This window comes from Oreochromis niloticus, linkage group LG20 (assembly GCF_001858045.2).
Source record: "Oreochromis niloticus isolate F11D_XX linkage group LG20, O_niloticus_UMD_NMBU, whole genome shotgun sequence".
Classification (NCBI taxonomy): domain Eukaryota; kingdom Metazoa; phylum Chordata; class Actinopteri; order Cichliformes; family Cichlidae; genus Oreochromis; species Oreochromis niloticus.
Window position 1 is genome coordinate 14,863,701 of NC_031984.2, and position 21,190 is coordinate 14,884,890.

Consider the following 21,190-nt stretch of genomic DNA (forward strand, 5'->3'; position numbering starts at 1 on the left):
AAGCACAGCAGGGGGACACGAATGCATCAATGAGAATTAGGAAAAACATGTCAGCAAGTTTGCAGAGGACAGAAGGTGTGCTGCAAACACAAATGAAAAGAACAGAGGCGCACAGGAAGGAAATAAACAGTAAGCGACCTGACTTTTCCCTCAATTGTTAAACAAGAACATTCTGTAATTCAGTGATAGCAGAAATGAACATACAAGCTCTGAAAATACACAGCCATGTCCTGGTGTTGTGCCTTTGCCGTGCTGCAGAGAGGACAGAGAGGTGGAGGTAGTCAGGTGATCAGGATGTGATCTCCTTTTGAGATCGGGACATGCAGGGATTAACAGGAAAGCAGTAGCACCCAGGGGGCTGGGCAGGTTGGCTGGGAAGGCCTAAAAACCAAATCAAGTGGGAAGACAAGCAACTGGACGAACAGAAGGGATAATAGTGCAGGTAAAATGCAGAAAACACCGACTACAGCGTGAGCCATGGCCAAAAAAAATGTATAAACAGGCGGCGTTGAGAGTCTGTTGATACATACTCTATGAAGTAAAGTTCCCCATTCTCAGTATAGGCCATCTCCCAGTTTTCAGGCAGTGGTCCCAGCGGGTCTTCTGGAGAGACCTGCGGTTCTGCAAGGGTTTGCTGCCCGCTTTCTGCGGTAGAGGTGGCCGCATTGTTCAGACCACAGGATAGAGCACTGTCACGTGCAGGGTACGGCCGGAGAATGCCGCTGCGGCTCTCATCCTGGTCGTTAGGGTTACCTGCGCACAGCAAAGGAGAGGGAAAGAGACTACGTACTAAGGATCCTGGGTGACGTAACAACGACACAGAACAACAACAGAAAACAAACAAAAAAAAATAATAATCACATTTCATGCATGCAGGAAAGGAAGACATTAAAAAAAGCAAACATGCTCAGTCTTGATTGCCTTTAGACCACATCAGGCATCTCTAGCCACACTAAAGTGCTAGCACTTCTCCCTTCCGCTGCTTGGTTCCCGCCCATTTCTAGTGTATTGAAAAGGGTCACAGGAATATGCTAATTTCCTCAGCAACTGTCTCTCAAACCCACTTTGACCCCCACCCGTTTTACCTCTCTGCCCAAAGGCCTTTTTCTCCTAAAGCTAGTCAATCCCAGCCCCCATTCCCATTCCCTCCCCAGTTTTGGCCAAATATCCTCCACCACTTCCGTGGGCTTTTCAGGGTTGATCAAATGCAAATTCAACACTCTGGCAGCCTAGCAGGGGGACACAGAGAGGGCATAGTTTCACAGGATCAAGTTAAAAAAAAAAGAAAAGACACCATGTCTTGCACTCAAAACAGGATAAACCCCCTCAGGAGGAAGAGAATCGTGAAAAACTTTGGCTCATTCTTTAGTTTTTTGTTTAGGAATTAGTTTATAACGGCAGCTAATCTCTTGACATATGCTGAGAATCAGCAGGCATAAACATGATTTCAATCAGCCAAGGGACAAATATTCAGAATTGGTAAATGTGAGTAAATGTTAGGGGCAATTTAGTGAGAAAAAAATAATATAGTTATTGAAACCAGAGCAAGGTGGTGGCAAGGAGAAAATTATGAACACTGAGTGCAGTTTGTAATCTAAACCTTCCCCCACTACACCCCTCCTCACAGGCAGATGGCAGTGTTTGGAGGCTCACAGAAAAGGAATCAGCATCACAAAGACATGATGTAACCGCCAGACACCCATCACCGTACAGCAGAGGAGAGGATAATAAACATACACACATTATCTCTTTCCTTGTGTGTTCCTAATCTTGGGTACATACATGTTTACCGAGACACGCTTAAACAAACATCCAGTGGAGAAGAAGCAAAGCACACGCGGGGAATGCTACACATGCGGAAACCAAGAAAGCTGGATTTCCAAACTTTGGGATCGGCAGCGGTGCCCTCACCTGTAAAACTGTTGTTCATTTCCGTGGCCTGGTCGTCATCGTCGTCGTCAGCAGGCACTACGCGGGCGTTTTGCATGTCATTGTAGGACTTGGTGCGTGTTGGGGTGGACTGATGGGAGCCTGCATCACTGAGAATCACTGTCCCAATGATGGGCTGCCTTGGCGGCTTGGGGGTCCCATAATAGTTACCTAGGCAACAGGGAGGACATTAGTATGCTTGAGAGAGACGCAGAAGGAGGGAGAGCGAGAAACAGAGAAAGGAAGATGGGGATAAAAATGAAAGAGTTGGGGACGGGGAGATAGCAGGAAGAGCATCTATGAAACCTCCTAATCTTACGCTAGGAGGAAAAGACATAAAGCTGGATCACAATGTGACTAGAAATTGCAGAAATCAGAAGCTGGTTGGAAAGCTAAAAGATTTTAGTTTGGATTTGAGGCTTTAAAGCATAGCGATCAAAACTGTGGACCAGCTCAGAACAGTTTGTTTTAGTCGCTTTTTAGCTCTAAAAAAATTGTTTTGGGGAAGTGGGAATCAATATTACATCCTTGAGTATGTTTTTAGTATCATGTGACAAGCTACTTAGTGTTTGATTGTCAAAGATTAAGCAAAATCTAACACAAACAAAGAAACAGCTTGTTCAATATAACGCTGGTCTGATCACAAGGTCTGGGTTTTGTGGGAAATTGAGTTCTCAAAGTACTCTTCAAGTTAGTATATAATGTATATGCTGTATGGTGTTATGTACACCACATAATGCCAGTGTGAACTCAATAGCCATACATTCAATCAATTAACTACTCTGCAGTTGAAACTGGCCTGGGGAACCAGTTAGCGCAGCTTGGCATTAGAAATGAAAAACAACTAAACTAGCTCTGTCCACGGGTTACAAAACAAATCCCCCACCTACAAGCTTATCTGAGATGTAAAAGACAAAACAAAGCAACTGACTGTAAACAAGAACCACTTCCAGCTATTACCAGAAGCAGTGAATTATTGCTTGCCTGTCTGGTAAAAAATATACTCATTGTCTTTCTTGCAAAACTCAATAGATCAATACAGTATGTTACACCCCGCAGCCAGTTTGACGAGCTTTGACTTAAGACTGGAAGCAGGGAGAAAAGGGTAACCTGCCCTATCCAGAAACTGCAATTCTGATTTTGTCCCCCCTTTATGCTAAGCTGAGCTACTCATGTGGATTCTATAGCTTTACATTTTCATGCATGTGACCCGTATGAATCTTCTATCTTTAAACTTAAAAGGAAGATAAGAACATCTGGCAGATGGTCAAACCATCATTTAAATTTGGTCATAACCTCTCCCTTGAATTACTCTCTTCCGCTAAAATCAAGTTTTAAAAAAAAGTTATTTCTATAGTTATATTTAGAGATATTTGAGCATCTGAAACAGATTTTGTTGAGAATCAATCATCCACTCTTCATCTGCTAGCGTGGATGGCCACAGCCTCCTGTGGATAGGTATTTGACATTGTCTGCGTGAAAGGAAGAAACGTGCCAACACACAGCAGAGTCGGTGCCAAGCAGATTAATGTCGTAACATTCCCTCCCAACCAAGCCCCCCCCCCCCCCCCCCCCACACACACACACCACACACACACACCACACACAAATCTGACTTAGGCCTGCATAACACACTGCCTTGTGAACAAGCACGCACGTGCCCACAACAACGCACACAAACACACAGGTTTGTGTTAGTATGAGACTTAGCGCTGCACAGCACCGTCCTAATCAGAGTGAGAGGGCCAGATGTGGAGTGACCTGCTGTCTCCTGGATGCATCTCCCCCATCATGCACTGTATAATCAGAATCAACTGAATGCATGCTTTTGTAGCCTGCCTACATGTACGAAACACTGTGATGGCTGCTACGCTCATTGTATCTGTGGAGAATGAGGACACCTGCGCAATCATGAGTCACATGAAGTGCCAGTTATGATCATTATCATCATCATCATCCTCCTCCTCCTCCTCCTCCTCCTCCTCACCTTCATATGTTCCTATTTCCAGTAGCGTGCCACTCTCCTCAAGTTCTAGGAACTCCTCCACAGACAGGAAATTGTAATCCACCCCTGGGACCTCTCCGTCTCTAGGGGGGCGGGTTGTACCTAGGGGTAGGAAAAAAAAGAAATAGTTTAATAATAAGCTGCTAAAGTCAACTCTTATCTTTAGGATAGAATGACAGTAAAATAAGACTTTTCCTCCTTGCGCAACATGTTCAATATACTTCTCTCTCTCAACCGAAAAATCTGTCATTAATGTTAGAAATGCAGCCAGCGCTGCAAGATTCATTCAGCTTTTTGAGATGATGACCAGCCGCAGCAAAGTGTTCTGAAATGAAGAGGGTGTGATTGTAATTCAGAGCCATCACTGGAAGCGCAGTGTCTGTTGAGTGGCTGTGAATATTATGTCAGGAAATTAAATCAAGGCTTTGCATCTTGAGCCATCGCTCCGTCTCATGGGAAAGTGCTGCCCGCTAAGATGAAAAAAGGTCACCTTTAGCAATACGCTAGTCCTGATAGTGTTATCAATCTCTCAATTTCTTCATGGTGAGTTTGAAATTGTAAAATGGACTGACATAATACTATTAGAGTCGTTTTGCCAAAGGGATCCTAACTAAATTATTATCGATTGTTAAAGCATGCATGTTCACTGCTTGGAAGCTACACTGCATTTTGAGGTGCCGTTCGGTTTAACCGTAGTACAATAAATGCCTTTTAATTTGAGACAAAATAAAGCTGGAGCTTATACCTGGAAGTATTTGACATAATTCTGAAAGAAATGCTCATTAGAAGTCTGATCATCGTCTTTCTTGCTGGCCCAAATGCCCTGAGCCGGATCTCCTGTTGGAGTTAATGATTAGCAGTTTGCTGTGTTTTACTTTGTATTGAGAACACTTTATAGGAGGAAGCTGACACCAGACAATGGAGGCAGGGGCTATTGTGTCTTTGACTTTATTGAAGGGAGATGAGATGACGTGCCAGATGGTTGATGGAAGTTGCAACCCATCTGTGATCAGTACAGGAGCATTTACATACAAGCAGGAGGTACTGCAAAACCCGGCTCAAACAAGAGACTTGAATGTAACATGCAACCCTTGCACCAGTGTGAAGCACTGCAGGCCACATTCAGTTGAACCTCACTGAATTAAGCAGGATTTCAAACTACAAAAGAAATCGCTACCTTATAACACAACTAAAGCTATCAGTATAATCCTTCAGAACTGCTTGTTGGATGGTTGAATAGCTTATTAATTAACACTAAAAACAAACTGAATATTCAATCTGATTGCACTCACTACTAACATTACTACTTACATTTAATCAAGACTGGACATAAAGGGAGTGCAGAATTATTAGGCAAGTTGTATTTTTGAGGAATAATTTTATTATTGAACAACAACCATGTTCTCAATGAACCCAAAAAACTCATTAATATCAAAGCTGAATGTTTTTAGAAGTAGTTTTTAGTTTGTTTTTAGTTTTAGCTATTTTAGGGGGATATCTGTGTGTGCAGGTGACTATTACTGTGCATAATTATTAGGCAACTTAACAAAAAACAAATATATACCCATTTCAATTATTTATTTTTACCAGTGAAACCAATATAACATCTCCACATTCACAAATATACATTTCTGACATTCAAAAACAAAACAAAAACAAATCAGCGACCAATATAGCCACCTTTCTTTGCAAGGACACTCAAAAGCCTGCCATCCATGGATTCTGTCAGTGTTTTGATCTGTTCACCATCAACATTGCGTGCAGCAGCAACCACAGCCTCCCAGACACTGTTCAGAGAGGTGTACTGTTTTCCCTCCTTGTAAATCTCACATTTGATGATGGACCACAGGTTCTCAATGGGGTTCAGATCAGGTGAACAAGGAGGCCATGTCATTAGTTTTTCTTCTTTTATACCCTTTCTTGCCAGCCACGCTGTGGAGTACTTGGACGCGTGTGATGGAGCATTGTCCTGCATGGAAATCATGTTTTTCTTGAAGGATGCAGACTTCTTCCTGTACCACTGCTTGAAGAAGGTGTCTTCCAGAAACTGGCAGTAGGACTGGGAGTTGAGCTTGACTCCATCCTCAACCCGAAAAGGCCCCACAAGCTCATCTTTGATGATACCAGCCCAAACCAGTACTCCACCTCCACCTTGCTGGCGTCTGAGTCGGACTGCGGGCCCATCCATCTGGCCCATCAAGACTCACTCTCATTTCATCAGTCCATAAAACCTTAGAAAAATCAGTCTTGAGATATTTCTTGGCCCAGTCTTGACGTTTCAGCTTGTGTGTCTTGTTCAGTGGTGGTCGTCTTTCAGCCTTTCTTACCTTGGCCATGTCTCTGAGTATTGCACACCTTGTGCTTTTGGGCACTCCAGTGATGTTGCAGCTCTGAAATATGGCCAAACTGGTGGCAAGTGGCATCTTGGCAGCTGCACGCTTGACTTTTCTCAGTTCATGGGCAGTTATTTTGCGCCTTGGTTTTTCCACACGCTTCTTGCGACCCTGTTGACTATTTTGAATGAAACGCTTGATTGTTCGATGATCACGCTTCAGAAGCTTTGCAATTTTAAGACTGCTGCATCCCTCTGCAAGATATCTCACTATTTTTGACTTTTCTGAGCCTGTCAAGTCCTTCTTTTGACCCATTTTGCCAAAGGAAAGGAAGTTGCCTAATAATTATGCACACCTGATATAGGGTGTTGATGTCATTAGACCACACCCCTTCTCATTACAGAGATGCACATCACCTAATATGCTTAATTGGTAGTAGGCTTTCGAGCCTATACAGCTTGGAGTAAGACAACATGCATGAAGAGGATGATGTGGACAAAATACTCATTTGCCTAATAATTCTGCACTCCCTGTATAATATAGGTGTATGGGCAAAAATACAAATATTAATCTGTTGGTCATTTTAGAAGACTTGTCAGGGGATCACGGAATTGCTTTTAAGTTGATGGGTGCAGTAATTGTGCTTCTCACATAGTTTAAAGTCACTGTTCTAGTCGAGCGAGGAGTACAAAAAGACTTTCATGTTTATTTTCCTCAGCCCGTCCAGTATGCAAGCACACAGTCTATCCCTCAAGGTACATCCAGCCCACAAACACCCTGTAATAAACAAGTCTTTACCAAGCACTGTTCAGTCCCACACCTGCCCCGCAAAGGAAACGCCGATTCTTTTTTGCTTTCTGCCATTTTGAAAATGATACTCGAGATAAATAGATAAGGGAGGAGGAAATTTTATTACACAAGGCTGTCTAAGACTTAAACCGTGAGCAAAAATACTCACATGAAGAAAGCATGATAAATCATCAAACTGTCTGTATACAGCAGCAATACACGAGCAAAGTGATGCTTTTTATTCCTCTTAGTGGATCACGATAAGATGAAAGTAACAGTCTCTGGGAGTTTGAGTCATACCACTGGGTGGTCCCATGGTGGAAGATGATGTTTCTGAGGCTCGGTGTGCTCTAATGACACTGTCTGCTGAGCTGGGAATGGAGCTGTTATTCAGGGCTATTCCCCACAGTAGAGAGAGCTCTGATAGGCTGACTAATTCTGATGTGCCCGCATTATAAAATATTAAAGCTTTTGTTACATCAGCACACCATCATATATAAAACAACATTCTCTTAAAATATTTTTGTCTTTTAAACCCCATGAGTGAAACTGCATCACTAAAGTAAGGAACCACTCTTATTGCTTGCGAGCAATCCATTCCCGAAATGTCATCATATTTGGGTGCATTTAATAAAGTCGCAACCATAAATCCCCGTGCACTGGATCTCAATCCAAACAAAGTCACCGTGGGCTCGCTGCTTACTTACACTGTAGTCAATTAAAGCAGAAACTATAAGAAGAATTTTACTGGAAATTTATAGTTTACATTTTTCACACCTAAACTAATTCTGGAATGAAATAAATCAATTAAATAAACAACATCTAACATTTAAAGGGTCTTTTGTGACCAGCATCATCATGCTTGGATCTCTTAGCAGCTGAATCACTGGTCAGTATTATCAGCATTATAAATGAGCAGAATTAACAGGTGGAACGATCTGAGATGGTCGTGTCACAACCAATGTTGCTCCAGGACCATCACTGCAGCTGAGGAATCGTAATGTTGTGATGTCTTGTTTATAATGGCTCGGGATAAAAAGACTAGTCAAAAACTACAGTACAGATAAAAAGCCTAATCTTTAAACTAGTTAAGTTGAGCACTATCCCAAATTTTGGGATAAATAAAGTACTTATTACCTTAAAAATAATGTAAAAGTGTCATGTAGAACGCAATCATTTATATCATGTAGTAGATGCACTGTAAAGGTGTGTATGCAGATAAACCTATTTATTGCAGAGAAGAAGGTTGTCTTTAAATGGTTAAAATAGCTTTTTAAAACCAGATTTAACACGTGGTTAACACTGTGAAAAGGGTCCATTTTAATCCAAGCCACGATCTTTTTCTTTTGCAGTAAACCCTGAAGGCAAACGTCTCACACTACTGTATCTTCTTGTTCGCCAGACTGAGCCCAACTTGATACTCTTGTAGTGGCTGTCGTTGATTCACTGGACAGTGCACTACACATTTTGTGTTTTTGAAATTTCTTAATATTCCAGTGACCAAAGAACGGAAGTCAAGTTAACAATTATCTAATGACACAGCTCCACAGTTATGCGCCTTACAAAGTTACACCAGCTTAAGAAAAACAGTCACTTCAGTGCTACAGTGCCAAGGTGGCATTGTTAACGAATACAGTGATGTTTGTTTTGTCAAAATCCAGCAGTGAAAAACCTTACAGATGGAAGTACTGTAGTCTACTGTAAAAGTCATATTACAAAGAAAAAATTAAATTCCTAAAGGAAAAATGCCAAACATTTGCTGTTCCTATAAATCCTGTTTCACTATAAAGGAGCTAGGAATTAATATTGTGTTCGTTTACGTCGCGGCATTTCCCTTTGCTATTCCACAGAACAAATTACTTTGCAAAGCCAAGATTTAAAAACTCAGCATCTGACAGTCTACTTGATGAGGAGATTTGTGGTCTTAAGAATCACTGATGTCTTTCTAGAAAAGTGTATTCTGCCAGATTCATAAACAAAACTAAAGGCATTTTGTCAAGTGTAGGAGATAATCCCTGTTGAATAAACAGCAGCACAGACAGAGCTTCAATGCTTTCACTGTAGTAGGACAGTAGCAGTGAGGTCAGACTCAACTCTGAATTATCAGTGTGGTCAATGTCTATTTTCTCTGTCCAGTTAAACAATGACAGTGCCATGGTGAGTCCTGACCCCAACTCTGATTAACTAACTCTGTCAGCCATCAATGGACTTTATTGTTTTACTGTGAGAAAACAGCCTGTACAAGCACGGATGGCAAATAAGAAACAAGCACATTTGGAAACGCCTTCACTTTTAACACTAAACATATACAAGTTGAGCTGCTGTTCGCTCAGAGAACATATGAAAAAGTGCACGTAAATACTCTATTTTCACCAAGTTTGGTACAGAGGGTGGACATAAACACTAACCCCTTATAAAAAAATAAATAAATCAAGGCAGTACAACGGCACAATCCAAAGCTTAAAACTAAACAAATGGATGGATGATCTCTCTCGACAAACATTATAAGCTTCACAAACTCATTGCACTTTATTGCAAGGCTATAGAGTGGATTAAATTTCTGACTTCACTACTTTTTTCCGTTCCTTTCCCTGTATATCCAATTGATATTCTAGTGATTAAAAATCTGTTTTACTCAGTTATTACAGACCAGAACCTACAAGCACATTCAACAAATTAGCAATTCAGCATTTCATTGTACGATTAAGAAAATGTTTCTGAATTTCTGTACCTTTGCTGGATACACACCCATCCTAATTTTTAAAACATCATGATTATTTGTTAATAGTGAAACCATACTGGCAGACCTTGTATACATTTTCTAAGCTTTGCTTTTTGTGCTATATAATTATTGTAATTTGCAGCAATAAGCATTAAAAATGTCTTATGTAAAACCTAAATCTAGCACAATGCGTTTTGTGCTACTCATAAACAACACAGTCGTAGTATTATATAACAGTGACGGGCTGAGACTGCTTTTTAGACAGCTTGTTCCCGATAGAGAGGCTTCATGTCAGGCTTCAAGTGTACACAGGAGCTCCTTCAACAGTAACTCAAACATACTAATCTCACCCAGACTGAAGCTACCACAGGGACTTGCTGCTGACTGTGTGTTCACTACTGTTTGAACATTTGTCTTAAATCCACTCAATGTTAAGACCAGGAAAAAAATATATATATGATGACATAGGGTTGGTTTAGTAAACTGCTAACATTGTTAATTCAATTTTATTTACATAGCCAATTCACATTAACATTTAACTCAAAGTGGTTTCTATTGTAAGGTAAAGACCGTAAAATATTAGAAAAAAACCCATCAGTTCTCACTCTTAGTGTAACACAGGCTGCTATTCAGTAGTGGATATTAACTGACTAACATAGTAAGGATATGCAACAATATTTCTCTCTCTCACACACACACACACACACACACACACACACACACACACACACACAGGGGAGTTTTCTGTGAAACGCATTATTTCCCAGTATATAATATAATTTTGAGTTTATGTTGAGGGTTTTATGGGTTATATGACTGCAAATACCTTTTAAATTATGATATAAAACATATTTGTATTTCCTCTAATGTCAGTTTTTAAACACAACATTTAAAAAAGAAAAAGAAAAACCTGATATTTCTACTTTTGCAGGCTGGAGTGTGAAAAGCAAGGGATTTTTACCCACTTTGAAATTTTTCACAAATCCTTGCTATTTTTTTTAAAGAGCAATTCAATGTTAGATTTTTTAATAAAACAAAAAGCTTATAATTAATGAGAATATTTTTGATATGAATGTTATTTAGAGCATATATGTATTAAAATCTCCAATGTTATGTGTGACGTTGTCGACTTATCAGAACTGTAATGTCTGTAACAGCGCATATCTTGAGTGATGCAACAGCAAATACAAATATTACTTTACCATACTTAATTATTTACAACTTCTATATATCCCATGCATATGATATTACTGCAGGTACAACGTTAAATTATAGTACAGGCTCATGGGGCGAGTTGAGTAGCACAGTGCAGGCTACAGTGCCTGTAACAGTAAATGATATACATCATAGGGCTTATAAGCAACATATGTATAAATGAGATACATTTTGATACGTTTTAACCAATTATATATCAGACTGGTGAAAAGTACAAGTACACTGATATTCCACAAACTTTCACTTTTTAGTACTTATTTTCAGTGAAATGCTACACATTTAATGTCTTTTCTATTATGCCAAATTATTGCTGGGTTACTTAACATTCATTTAAATGTGAAAAGAGACATTTTCAAAAACAAAGGAAGTTTACAAGGGTGAAATGCAACAGTCATTAATCTTAACCATTCTGTGATTCTTTATTCATCATGAATACTACTTCACAAACTTTTACCCCCTCCTCCCAAAAGGTTTAAATGTCTACCTTGGTCACATATTAGCTGAAGATGTCTTTGGTGTTTCCCAAAGGTACGAAATAGTGAACTGAAGTACTTCAGTTTCAGTTCAGCTCACAGGACAAACCCAAGATTTTAGCGGGAATAACAAACCTTTATCTAAAGCTGCACGGTGAGGGCTGAAATAACATTTATTGGAGGCGTATCCTGTGCAAATAAGCTGGGTATGCCATGTAAAACAAACAGGAAATCCATCAATTGTATTCCGTCACAGATCAGCTTTGTGTAATTTCATCCGAGTTTGAGTTCACAACTTCTGCAGCCTGTTAATGACTGTTAATGACTTCTTTGAGGATAGTTTTTCTACTGACACATGCATGGGTTGAAATATGCAAATCTCAGCATGACAGTAGATGAGAGAATATTGAGGTGTTTGAAAAAAAATAAAAAGCGGGATATGGAGAAGTAGGAATTCAACTTGGATTTAAAAAAATGTAATTTTTTTTCTTTTTTTACATTCCAGCATGCTTTCCACATAACTATTTGCTTTGTTGGCATGTTTGCTCTGCAGTGAGCAGGAAATGGAGAATGTGGTCAATGTACTCAAACCATTGTAATTTTGCATCATCATTGTCTACGGTTGAGTCATTGTCATTTTAACACCATTGCACTGTGGGGCTCTAGCAAAAATAGTCGTACTTACTTGCTATGTGCACCCTTTTTTGGTTCTGTTGTGCACTCATGGATAAATTTACACATTCAGAATTCAGGCTGCTAAATATAATAGTGCACATTAAATGAAGCAGACTATACATTCAGTAGGAAGTGATTTTGGACAGAGCACTAAGAGCCTACTGCCAAGCAAGCAGCTGATGGTTTTGATGGCTATGTTTTTATGTTAACCATTATAGTAGATAAACACACAAAAGACAGCCAATGGGAATTCAAATCAATGTTGCCACTATTTGGTCAAAAACCAAAACAATTAAACCAGCTGGAGATTTGATGTGATGCTGAAGCTGGATAAGAAGTGACAAGATTACCAAGATTCCAGTTCACACTGATGGAGACTTGTATTTGTCATAAAAATTAATGCAACAGTTGTTGAAATATTTCACTAAAAACAGACATTTCAATATCATATCAGTGTCAAAGTAGTAGACCATGCTAAACATGCAGGTCTGACTGCTGCTTTCTAAAGAAGATTCTGCACAAAATACGAAAGATCAGCCAGTTCACCAAGAGTCATGTGATGCAATGTGTTGTGGTTAACAAATCACTGTTTGACTTGCTAGAACAAAATCTTTAAAAAAAAAAAAAGGTACAGTGTGTAAAAATCCCACCACTAGATGTGGGTGGATTACAGATTGCAGTCAACTGAAGTCTGCTCGCCATCCCTCCCAGTTCAAGAGCATAATCTTAGCTATGGTGGCCACTGTAGGACAAGCAAGTGGCCGCTGTTCATATGTAGCGACTGTAGGCTGTCAGTCTGCTATTTACCTCATATATTTACTCTGGAGGAGGCTGTAAAACTGAAAAGATTCTAAAATAAGCGGATGAGTCAGTAAAGGTAATTTCTGTCTGATGATAGTGATACTGAGATGGCTTGTTGAGGATACCCTGAACTTTTCTATCTGTTATTTTCCACCGTTAGTCAGTGTTAGTTATTTTACTTTAGTATACACTGAAATAAGGTATAGAGCAGAACATTTAAAGCATTAGGTTTGCCTGTACCTTTTAAAGTGAGGTTTGGATCTTTTTATATCTTTTTTTACGTCATTTCCATTAGTAATATGGAATAGAAAGAAAAAAAAATTTGCACCCATGTCACTCACCTATCCATTTCAGTGCACTTTACATTAGTTTGAAATGAATAATTATAAATGTCACTCTCCAAACTGTTTTAAGAATCCAAGTATCTCAAACATTTTCCTAATTCCTTATTTGTTAAACATTTTGTTGGTGTGAATGGTCTGTGCCTAAAGATCAACTCCTCCCCTCTTTTATCTTAGTTTTTCACTTCATGTAAGGTTAATTTGTCTATTTCGCTTGATACTTCTGAAATGTTTCTGGGTTTTAGTGGGCAGGCCCCGGCAAACCACTCCTAGCTGAGGTGTCCACTACAAAAAGTATATCTTTGCTAGCTCTTTGCAGAGTTTACAAACCAAACATAACATCCAATCAGTACCAAACTCTCTCTTAACAATGTCAATCAGCCGCTCCGGTCTGTTCCCACAGGGAGAGGAGGGGAGGACGTACAAGGCTGTTATGACAGACAGCATCTGCCAAATGGTGGAACAGCACAGAAGAGAACGAGAGAGTGAAAGAGGATGAAGGCAGTACAGATACACAGCACACACACAACAAAAATAATCACCTAATGGCCACGTGACATCTCTTGCAGAGCAAACCACTCACACTTTCTCACTCAAACATACAACCACGCCTCTGGTTTTCCTCACATCTCCACCCTCATGTTGTTTTGGTGTTGTGATGTTGAGACACACAGAGCATTGCTAAAAGGATAAAAGAGTCCAGGCAAGCCTGTCCTCGCCTCTCCCACATCATTAACATCGTCTCTGCGACTGTGCCACTGTAGTGCTGCAACACCTTTCTGTGCAATATCAATGAACTGATTAGATGACTGGCAAAAATGAATTGGTCAGTTCAGCTAATCAGTCATAGGTCCTTTAACAAGCAAAATCACTTAATGTTCAGTCGTTTCTGCCTTTTTGAAGGAAAAAATGCTTTAATTTATTTATATGTTGCTAAATAATATTTAATATGCTGTTATATGATGTATTTTTTTTATCAACAAAGCTGTCAGTTTTCCAGACCCAAAGGTGATTTCTTTAATCCCAAACATTTAATTAACATTGATAAATCGACTGATAGATTTAATTTACAAATATACAAAACAAAAAGTTGCAAACCCACATTTGAGAGACTTAAGCCAGTAGATTGTTTTGACATTTTCACTTGATTAAATAACATTCTTGTATTTCATTCAAAAATAATTTTAAAAGCAATTTCAATAAGTTATCTCAGACTTCAGTTTTATTTTTTTAATTTCGTAGATAAAGTGAGCATTTAGGAAAGAGACGCACTACTCACTTAACCCGAAGCAATCTAATGCAGTAATGCTGGATTTGTGAAGCATATTTTTCCAGTTTGCAGAGTGATTAAATTATTGTGTAATTGACTGGATGGTATTGTTATGCATTTGTGTTTTAATGACCTTCCTGAATAGGAAGTGAAGTACAACCATAAGAGTGTTGCGTGTCTGCCTACGTTTATCACTGCTGCACTTTGATCTAAATTTAGCTCCAATCTGTATAGGACACCAAATAACAACAAGAACACACATGCCGTTTTGAGCACCCACACTGACATATGCACAGAAGAAGCTGTTCTCACACATGCGCCGCAGCTATGAACTTTTCTTGACATTACCCAAGAGGGGAGCTTGGGAGAACTCAAATCAGTACGAAATGCAATCAGTAAGGACATTAAACAGACTTTAGCTCCCTACTACAAAGTCTGTGTGAAGTCTGAGTGTGCTGATCTGTGCTGATGTGAGAATAAAGCAGGTAATATGCCAATGTATTAACAGCTAGAGTTGTCATCCGGTGCCCTGCCTTCTGCATGCTGAATCCAGTAGTGACAACCTGGCTGAACAAGTTATCACTTGCTATGAGCAGCTGTGAGCTGTATGTGGCCAGTGTCCCAACCTTTTTCAGCTACATAAGACAAAGATAGAGGGCAGAAGCAGCATGTAAATACATATATATAGTGTATTCAGAGTATGGACTATAAATATCAAGCTAGCAAAGCCAGCTTCTGTCCTCACTGGCAGTTCATAAAAAGCTCTGGAGCAGGGGACATGTGTCCCTGAAGTGGCCTGTTTGAGTGCATGCTGTGACCCACATCCTCACTCCTAATACTGGGCCACTCACTCACTGCTACTGAACATGCACCATAAACTGCAGGAGCATCTGAGCTGTGCTATGAAATTAATTACAGACCTTGAAGTTGCACACCTTAGAGGAATGTTCTCACCTTAGAGTAGATGCTCTGAGTACTGGAATAATTATGTTAAATGGACATCCTCATGGTGATTCATTCACACATATAGCGACCGTCTTTGTCTCGGAGCGTATGGGGGTTAAGAGGATGTATGCAATGAAGGCTCACGGCTCAGAAAGACTCAAAATTGTTCAAAAGAGAAACCTCTTCTCTCAGCTAGGTGCCACAAATAGAAGGAAATCGTACACATGAGGTTGAGATGGCTTTTTTCCTTATCAACAACTATTGGACTGACTGTGCTGGTCTTACCATCTCCAGGCCTCTTCCTTCACATGTCTTGGCCACAAATATGATGACTGATTTATTTATATTCCATGACTTCAAGGATCACATTGGCCAAGATTATTATATTTAAGCTTTCTCATGAAGTCATACAGAGAATTGCTTTAGAGAACATTATTTCTACATTTCACATTAATTTCCACTTGCATTTATCTTAAGTTTGACTTGCATATAATTCAGAGTTTACATTCTCCAGATCTTTTTGAACGCTTCTGCACGCTGTAAATGAGCTCCCACCCGAGTGATGAGTGGCAAAACATTTAGAGGCCATTTTATCTAGCTTCAGAGAAAAGCAGATTCTAAGGCCATCTGGCTTCTGAATCTTTTACAATGCACAAGGCTTAACTTTCACTGTTTTGGCAGTGAAAAATCCATATTTTTCATCTTATATTGCTCTACATCATCGACACAAATACTGAGCTACCACCAAACCAATCAGTGTTTGCACAAAGGTCAAAGATAAACATAAAAATGGTTTGACCAGTGTAAACAGGCTTTTTACATTACACTGTTTAAAAAAAAAACCAAAAAAAAACTTCTTTTTTTTTGCATGCAATTAAGTTGCACAGCAGCCTTTTCTGCTGGCCTGATGAAAGCTATGAGAGTTTGTGCTGCGGGAGAAGCTGTTGTCTGTGGAGGCTGACTAAATATTTCATTCATGTAGCTGAGTGAATGTTTGTGTTGTATAAAAGTGGTTCAGGCCTACCAGGGATATCCACATTTAACATAATGCACTATACATGAGTAAAAGGAATAAAGGTGAGATCTGGTTCTAATGTTGCATTTACAAGCTAAAAATGAGGGGGAAAGAAAGTAGAGAATATCTGAAATTGACATTTTTCAAATATTTGATTTAAATTACACTTTATAATTATAGTGTTTTATGGGTAGACTATGTCAGCAGCATGGTAAAGTTCTTGTGACCTGATCATCCTCCTTTGTCCAACCTGAAATATTACAAATATTGGATTTCCGACGATAGAAACTACAAAGTGATGATCTGTGATTTTTCCATTAGCATCACTATTTACTGCATAAAGAAATAAAGTATGTTCAGGTTTTGATTAACCTATCTCAGTAACTGTTGAATGGATTTCTATGGCAATTACTAATTATCAAATATTAGCATGGAAGGCTAGTGTTTTGAATCAGTAGTTAACCTAGCAAGCATGTCTTTGGACTGAGGAAGGAAGCAAGAGTATCCATGTGCTCACAGGGGGAACATGCTAACCATTAGATTTAAACCTAGGACCTTCTTGCTGTGAGAAAGCAGCAACAACCCCTGCACCACTACCAAAGTCTTCTGTGTTTTTTTTCAGAGGTGACGAAAACAACTTGATGATGACGAACACTGTAAACACGATCTGCTTTCACATTAGCATTTAGCTCAAAAAACAGAAACACAACCACTTGCATGAACTCTTGCTTATGGTGAATATATATGCCTCGGGAGGGGAAAGTTTGTGAAAAGCTATCCATCTCATGGACTGAAGAAAGACAGTTACTAAGATCTGGCTAATGAGGCCGAAGGATCGCATCATCACTATGTTATTTTTTCAGAAAATCCAGCTGGAGCCCGAACAAACAACTGAAGAAAGCCACTGGGGAGATAATCACAGCAGCCAACATCAGCTCGAGATGGTTGTGGATGGTCATATCTCACAGGTGGAATCCTTCTCCGAGTGAAAACTAACCTCGTCAGGTATACAGGTTAAGGGGTGAAGATACCAGGTGAAGATACGGGTGGGTTCCCAATAAAGAGAATAATCGAGTTGCTTCAGCAGTTTGTAGGTATAGCAAATAATATTTGAGGTTTACTTTACCTGTATTTTATATATGAACACAAATGCAAAAAAGTACAGAGACAAGTTCTCTTGTCTCTGTACTTTTGTGTCCAAACACCAGCACAGTTTATAGATTACTGTACATCTCTACTAAATCTAGTAATCTATCATTAGAAGACCCACCCAAACCCTGAATTTATAGAATATTTCAGCTGTTTCCCCTGAGACTTGGTTCATTGTACATTACTGAAAGGGATCCTGTGGGTCATTTGAAGAATTTTTCAAAAGCCGAAAAACAACAACATGTTTATTATTATAATAACAGTTTAGGATGGGCTGAGGCTGCCAAGCAAAAAAGTGCAGTTTGAAGAGTCTGTTTCTGTGAAGCCATTTGATAAGATTCTGCTTCTCACTGCAAAATTGTTCCTCTTTTGCTGTTGTTATTTACATTGAAAGGTGAAATGCAGGATGTCAAGCAAAGTGCGAGAAGCTGACTACATCCTGTGCTCACGTTGTCCTCTTCTGACCTTTGGGTCAGTCTGGTTCATGGTTACCTGGGGCCAAGATGACCTCTCTGACTACAATTACATGACCTCAAACTCTGTTGACTTGCTGAGATCTTTTCTCCTATATACACAATTTATATATCAGATATCAAAGACAAATGGCCAGTGACAGCAAAATCTTAATGAGATGACGCAAAAAAACTTTCCTTGTGTGCGCACACCACTGCCACCACAACAATAATCACATCCAAACACACACAAACACACAAATCCAGGTGAAAACCGTCCTGAGTATTAACAATAGGCAGTGGGCTGACGGCACTTTGGTGACATCTGATACCCTCAATCGCCTTCCTGCTGTTGATGGTCTGAGGAGCTTCCACTCATTGTCTAACAGACATAGGCAAACTTGTAGACACACACAGGGACACACGCACACCGGTTCAGCCAAACATCTGCTGTTTTTAACCCCTGCCGGTTGTGAGCGTGAGCATAGCAGGGGGGAGAACACAAAAGAACAAGCACTGACCTGAGAACGAGATTAACCTGATGGCTGGATTTTAGCAAATTGATGTCACACAATGCTCTGAGTGTTTCAGTAATGAAAACAGCAGCTGGATTATTTATTTAATTAGAGTCATAATAAAATAAAAGAACAAACTTTATATTCTTAAGAAACCCAATCTTATCACATGTGCTTGTAACCGTCCTGTGTACAGCATCTAAACCACAGCGAGAGCATATTTGGGGGAATTGTTTCCAGAATAAACACACATCTTTGTGTTGATGGGGAGGGTGTGTGTTATGAAAACAGAGGCTGAGAGGTGACGTTAGAAGAAATTACGTGAACATCTCAGAGCAGACCGAGCAGAGGCGGGGCAGAGAAAGCAAACAGTCGCGCAGGGAGTTAGCATGGAACTGTCTTGGGCCTCTAAGCCAATTACTGGAGCTGCATTGATTGAGGGAGCACTTTAAGGCCTCATCCACACAAGTAGTCCCTTAATACACTGGTCAGATGATGGAAGCTTCTCAACCGCAAACTATGGTTAGGTGGCCATTTGCATCCATTATGGTGTGAGCTGGACAAGTCTTTAGCAAAGATAATAGGACAAATACATCATATTATAAGATATTTTTCTATTTTAGGTCTTAGGAACATAATTTGAACATAAAATTAATTAAAGGATCCAGCCTCATTTTGATGCTTGAAGGCTAGAAGTCTGCTGCTGTTGCTGAGTTGGACAGGTTCTGGACCTGTTTTTTGTAGCCCTGATTAGGAGCAAGATGATTTTTATGTCCCCAGTACCATGGCTGCGTTCAATCAGCACTTCTATCCCCCATTAAAGGAAATGCTGGCCCATAATGATTGATGAAGGGGAACAGGGAGAGAATCAATGTAGTGGAGGCCCTCAGATTAATGATTAAGCAAATAGCAATTCCACTCCAGATCCTATCAGGGGCTGAGGAGCTGCTAGGAGCATGCCATGCTGTAGCAGGTTCAGTTAACTACCAGTGTGCTGGGGATGGTTCAGCAAGGTGCTGCAATGCCTCCTCCTGTCTCCCACAAGAAAACGGAGGCAAAAAAAGGCAGATTTGAAAAACTATCAAAAAGAAATGTGTAGAGTATCTGTGTCACCCGTATGCATGTATGTCAGTACTATTTTTGTAGTAAAACTGTGTGAGTGTATGGATGGCTGTCAGCTAATGGGTCTATGAAACACCAAAAAAAATACCCTCAGTAATAATGCAAAAGATTCTTCAGTCTCAGCTTCGCAAATCTGAATATTTCACTCTTTTCTCTGTTTTACACGATTAAATATGTTTGTGTTCTGGACTGTTTGTCAGACAGAACAAGCTTACTACAGGGCCTGGAGGACTTGTCATCTCTAGTTTTTAACATTTTATATGCTAATATTTATTATGAAAATGGTATTAGGAAAATAAATTGGACAGTTTCCGATTTATACCTTTGCTTATTTGGTTTTTGATCAGATGGTAACATTTTAAATAAAATATGAAACGATCTTCACACCCTTTTGTAAGGAAAAACACATCTTACAACTATTAATGTTTAGATGAGGTTGAACATTTGACGTCAAAGACTTTAATGCTGCTTTCATGAAATATAGAAAAATCATGCTCTCACAAGAAAGTATTTTGCCAGCACTTTTATTTTATTGGGACTACAACAGAAAGTTTTCAAACAATACCCGGCCCTTTACTTATGAAGAGGCCAGGTTGTGTATCAAAGAGCCTATTTATTTATTTATTATTAAAAATAGAAAAGGTTTCTCGCTGTGATTGTTTCAATAAAGGAATGATGGAGTTGCCCATTAAAGAGAAGGAGGCCAGACACACAATACTGCTGCTGCCCAGCACAACAGGGCATTCTTTCAGCTCGCGCCACAACAGTGCTCACTGCCGAGTCCAGCCACTGTTCTCCTGCTGCTTCCACAGCTCCCTGCTTTTCAATACGGGGACCAAGAATAAGGGAGGGGGACTGAAAATGAATAGTGGGCAAGCGCATAAAATCCGAAGCGTTGTTAGGTGGAAATCTCATGAAATAATATTAAGACTTCAGTTTGGGTTTTTTGTGGGTTTTTTCGCCTTCTACTAGAAACCGGTGCAGAAAAAAAAAACCCAAGATGGGAAAGGAAGAAAGGAGCTTTCATTTAAAAGGCAAAGCTGAGAGGAGAACAGATTAGCTAGTGCACAAGAAAGGGTGACTCAAAGAGGGGGAGAAATGGAAAGGTGGATGATAGAAAGAAAAAGATGTAGCTGCAGGAGCCAGGGGCAGGGCAAAATGTCCTCTAACGGTAGTGTGTCAACAGATCAGTGTTTAAAGTGAGCCGCTAATCAAACATCAGCTCAGACTGACAAAAATGCATGTGTGTGCAATTAAGAGAGCCGCCGTCATCAAAGACGCACAGCACAACACATCACAGCTTATCAATATCACACCACAAATCTGCATAAGCACCGGTTCCCACAGTCTGTTAAAAATCCACCTGCCTGCATTTCTGCCTCTGTGAATCCATCTATTCTCCCCACCCACATCTCTTTCAACGTAATCCCGGAAGACAC

General features: G+C 39.8%; 1 protein-coding gene across 20 annotated transcripts in view; it reads right to left on the bottom strand.

Annotated features, from left to right (window-relative positions):
* LOC100696506 (membrane-associated guanylate kinase, WW and PDZ domain-containing protein 1) overlaps positions 1–21,190 on the bottom strand; it is a 90,215-nt gene that overhangs the window by 32,687 nt on the left and 36,338 nt on the right. For 12 of the 20 annotated variants that reach the window (XM_025901414.1, XM_025901405.1, XM_025901409.1 and 9 more), the window contains 4 exons: positions 3,917–4,036; positions 1,912–2,100; positions 531–798; positions 205–252 (listed from right to left, as the gene is read on the bottom strand). In XM_025901414.1, the coding sequence (XP_025757199.1) occupies positions 205–252; positions 531–798; positions 1,912–2,100; positions 3,917–4,036 (625 nt within the window). The remainder of the gene's footprint in view (positions 1–204; positions 253–530; positions 799–1,911; positions 2,101–3,916; positions 4,037–21,190) is intronic. The other 8 variants (XM_013275111.2, XM_025901410.1, XM_019349826.2 and 5 more) reach the window with 3 other exon arrangements.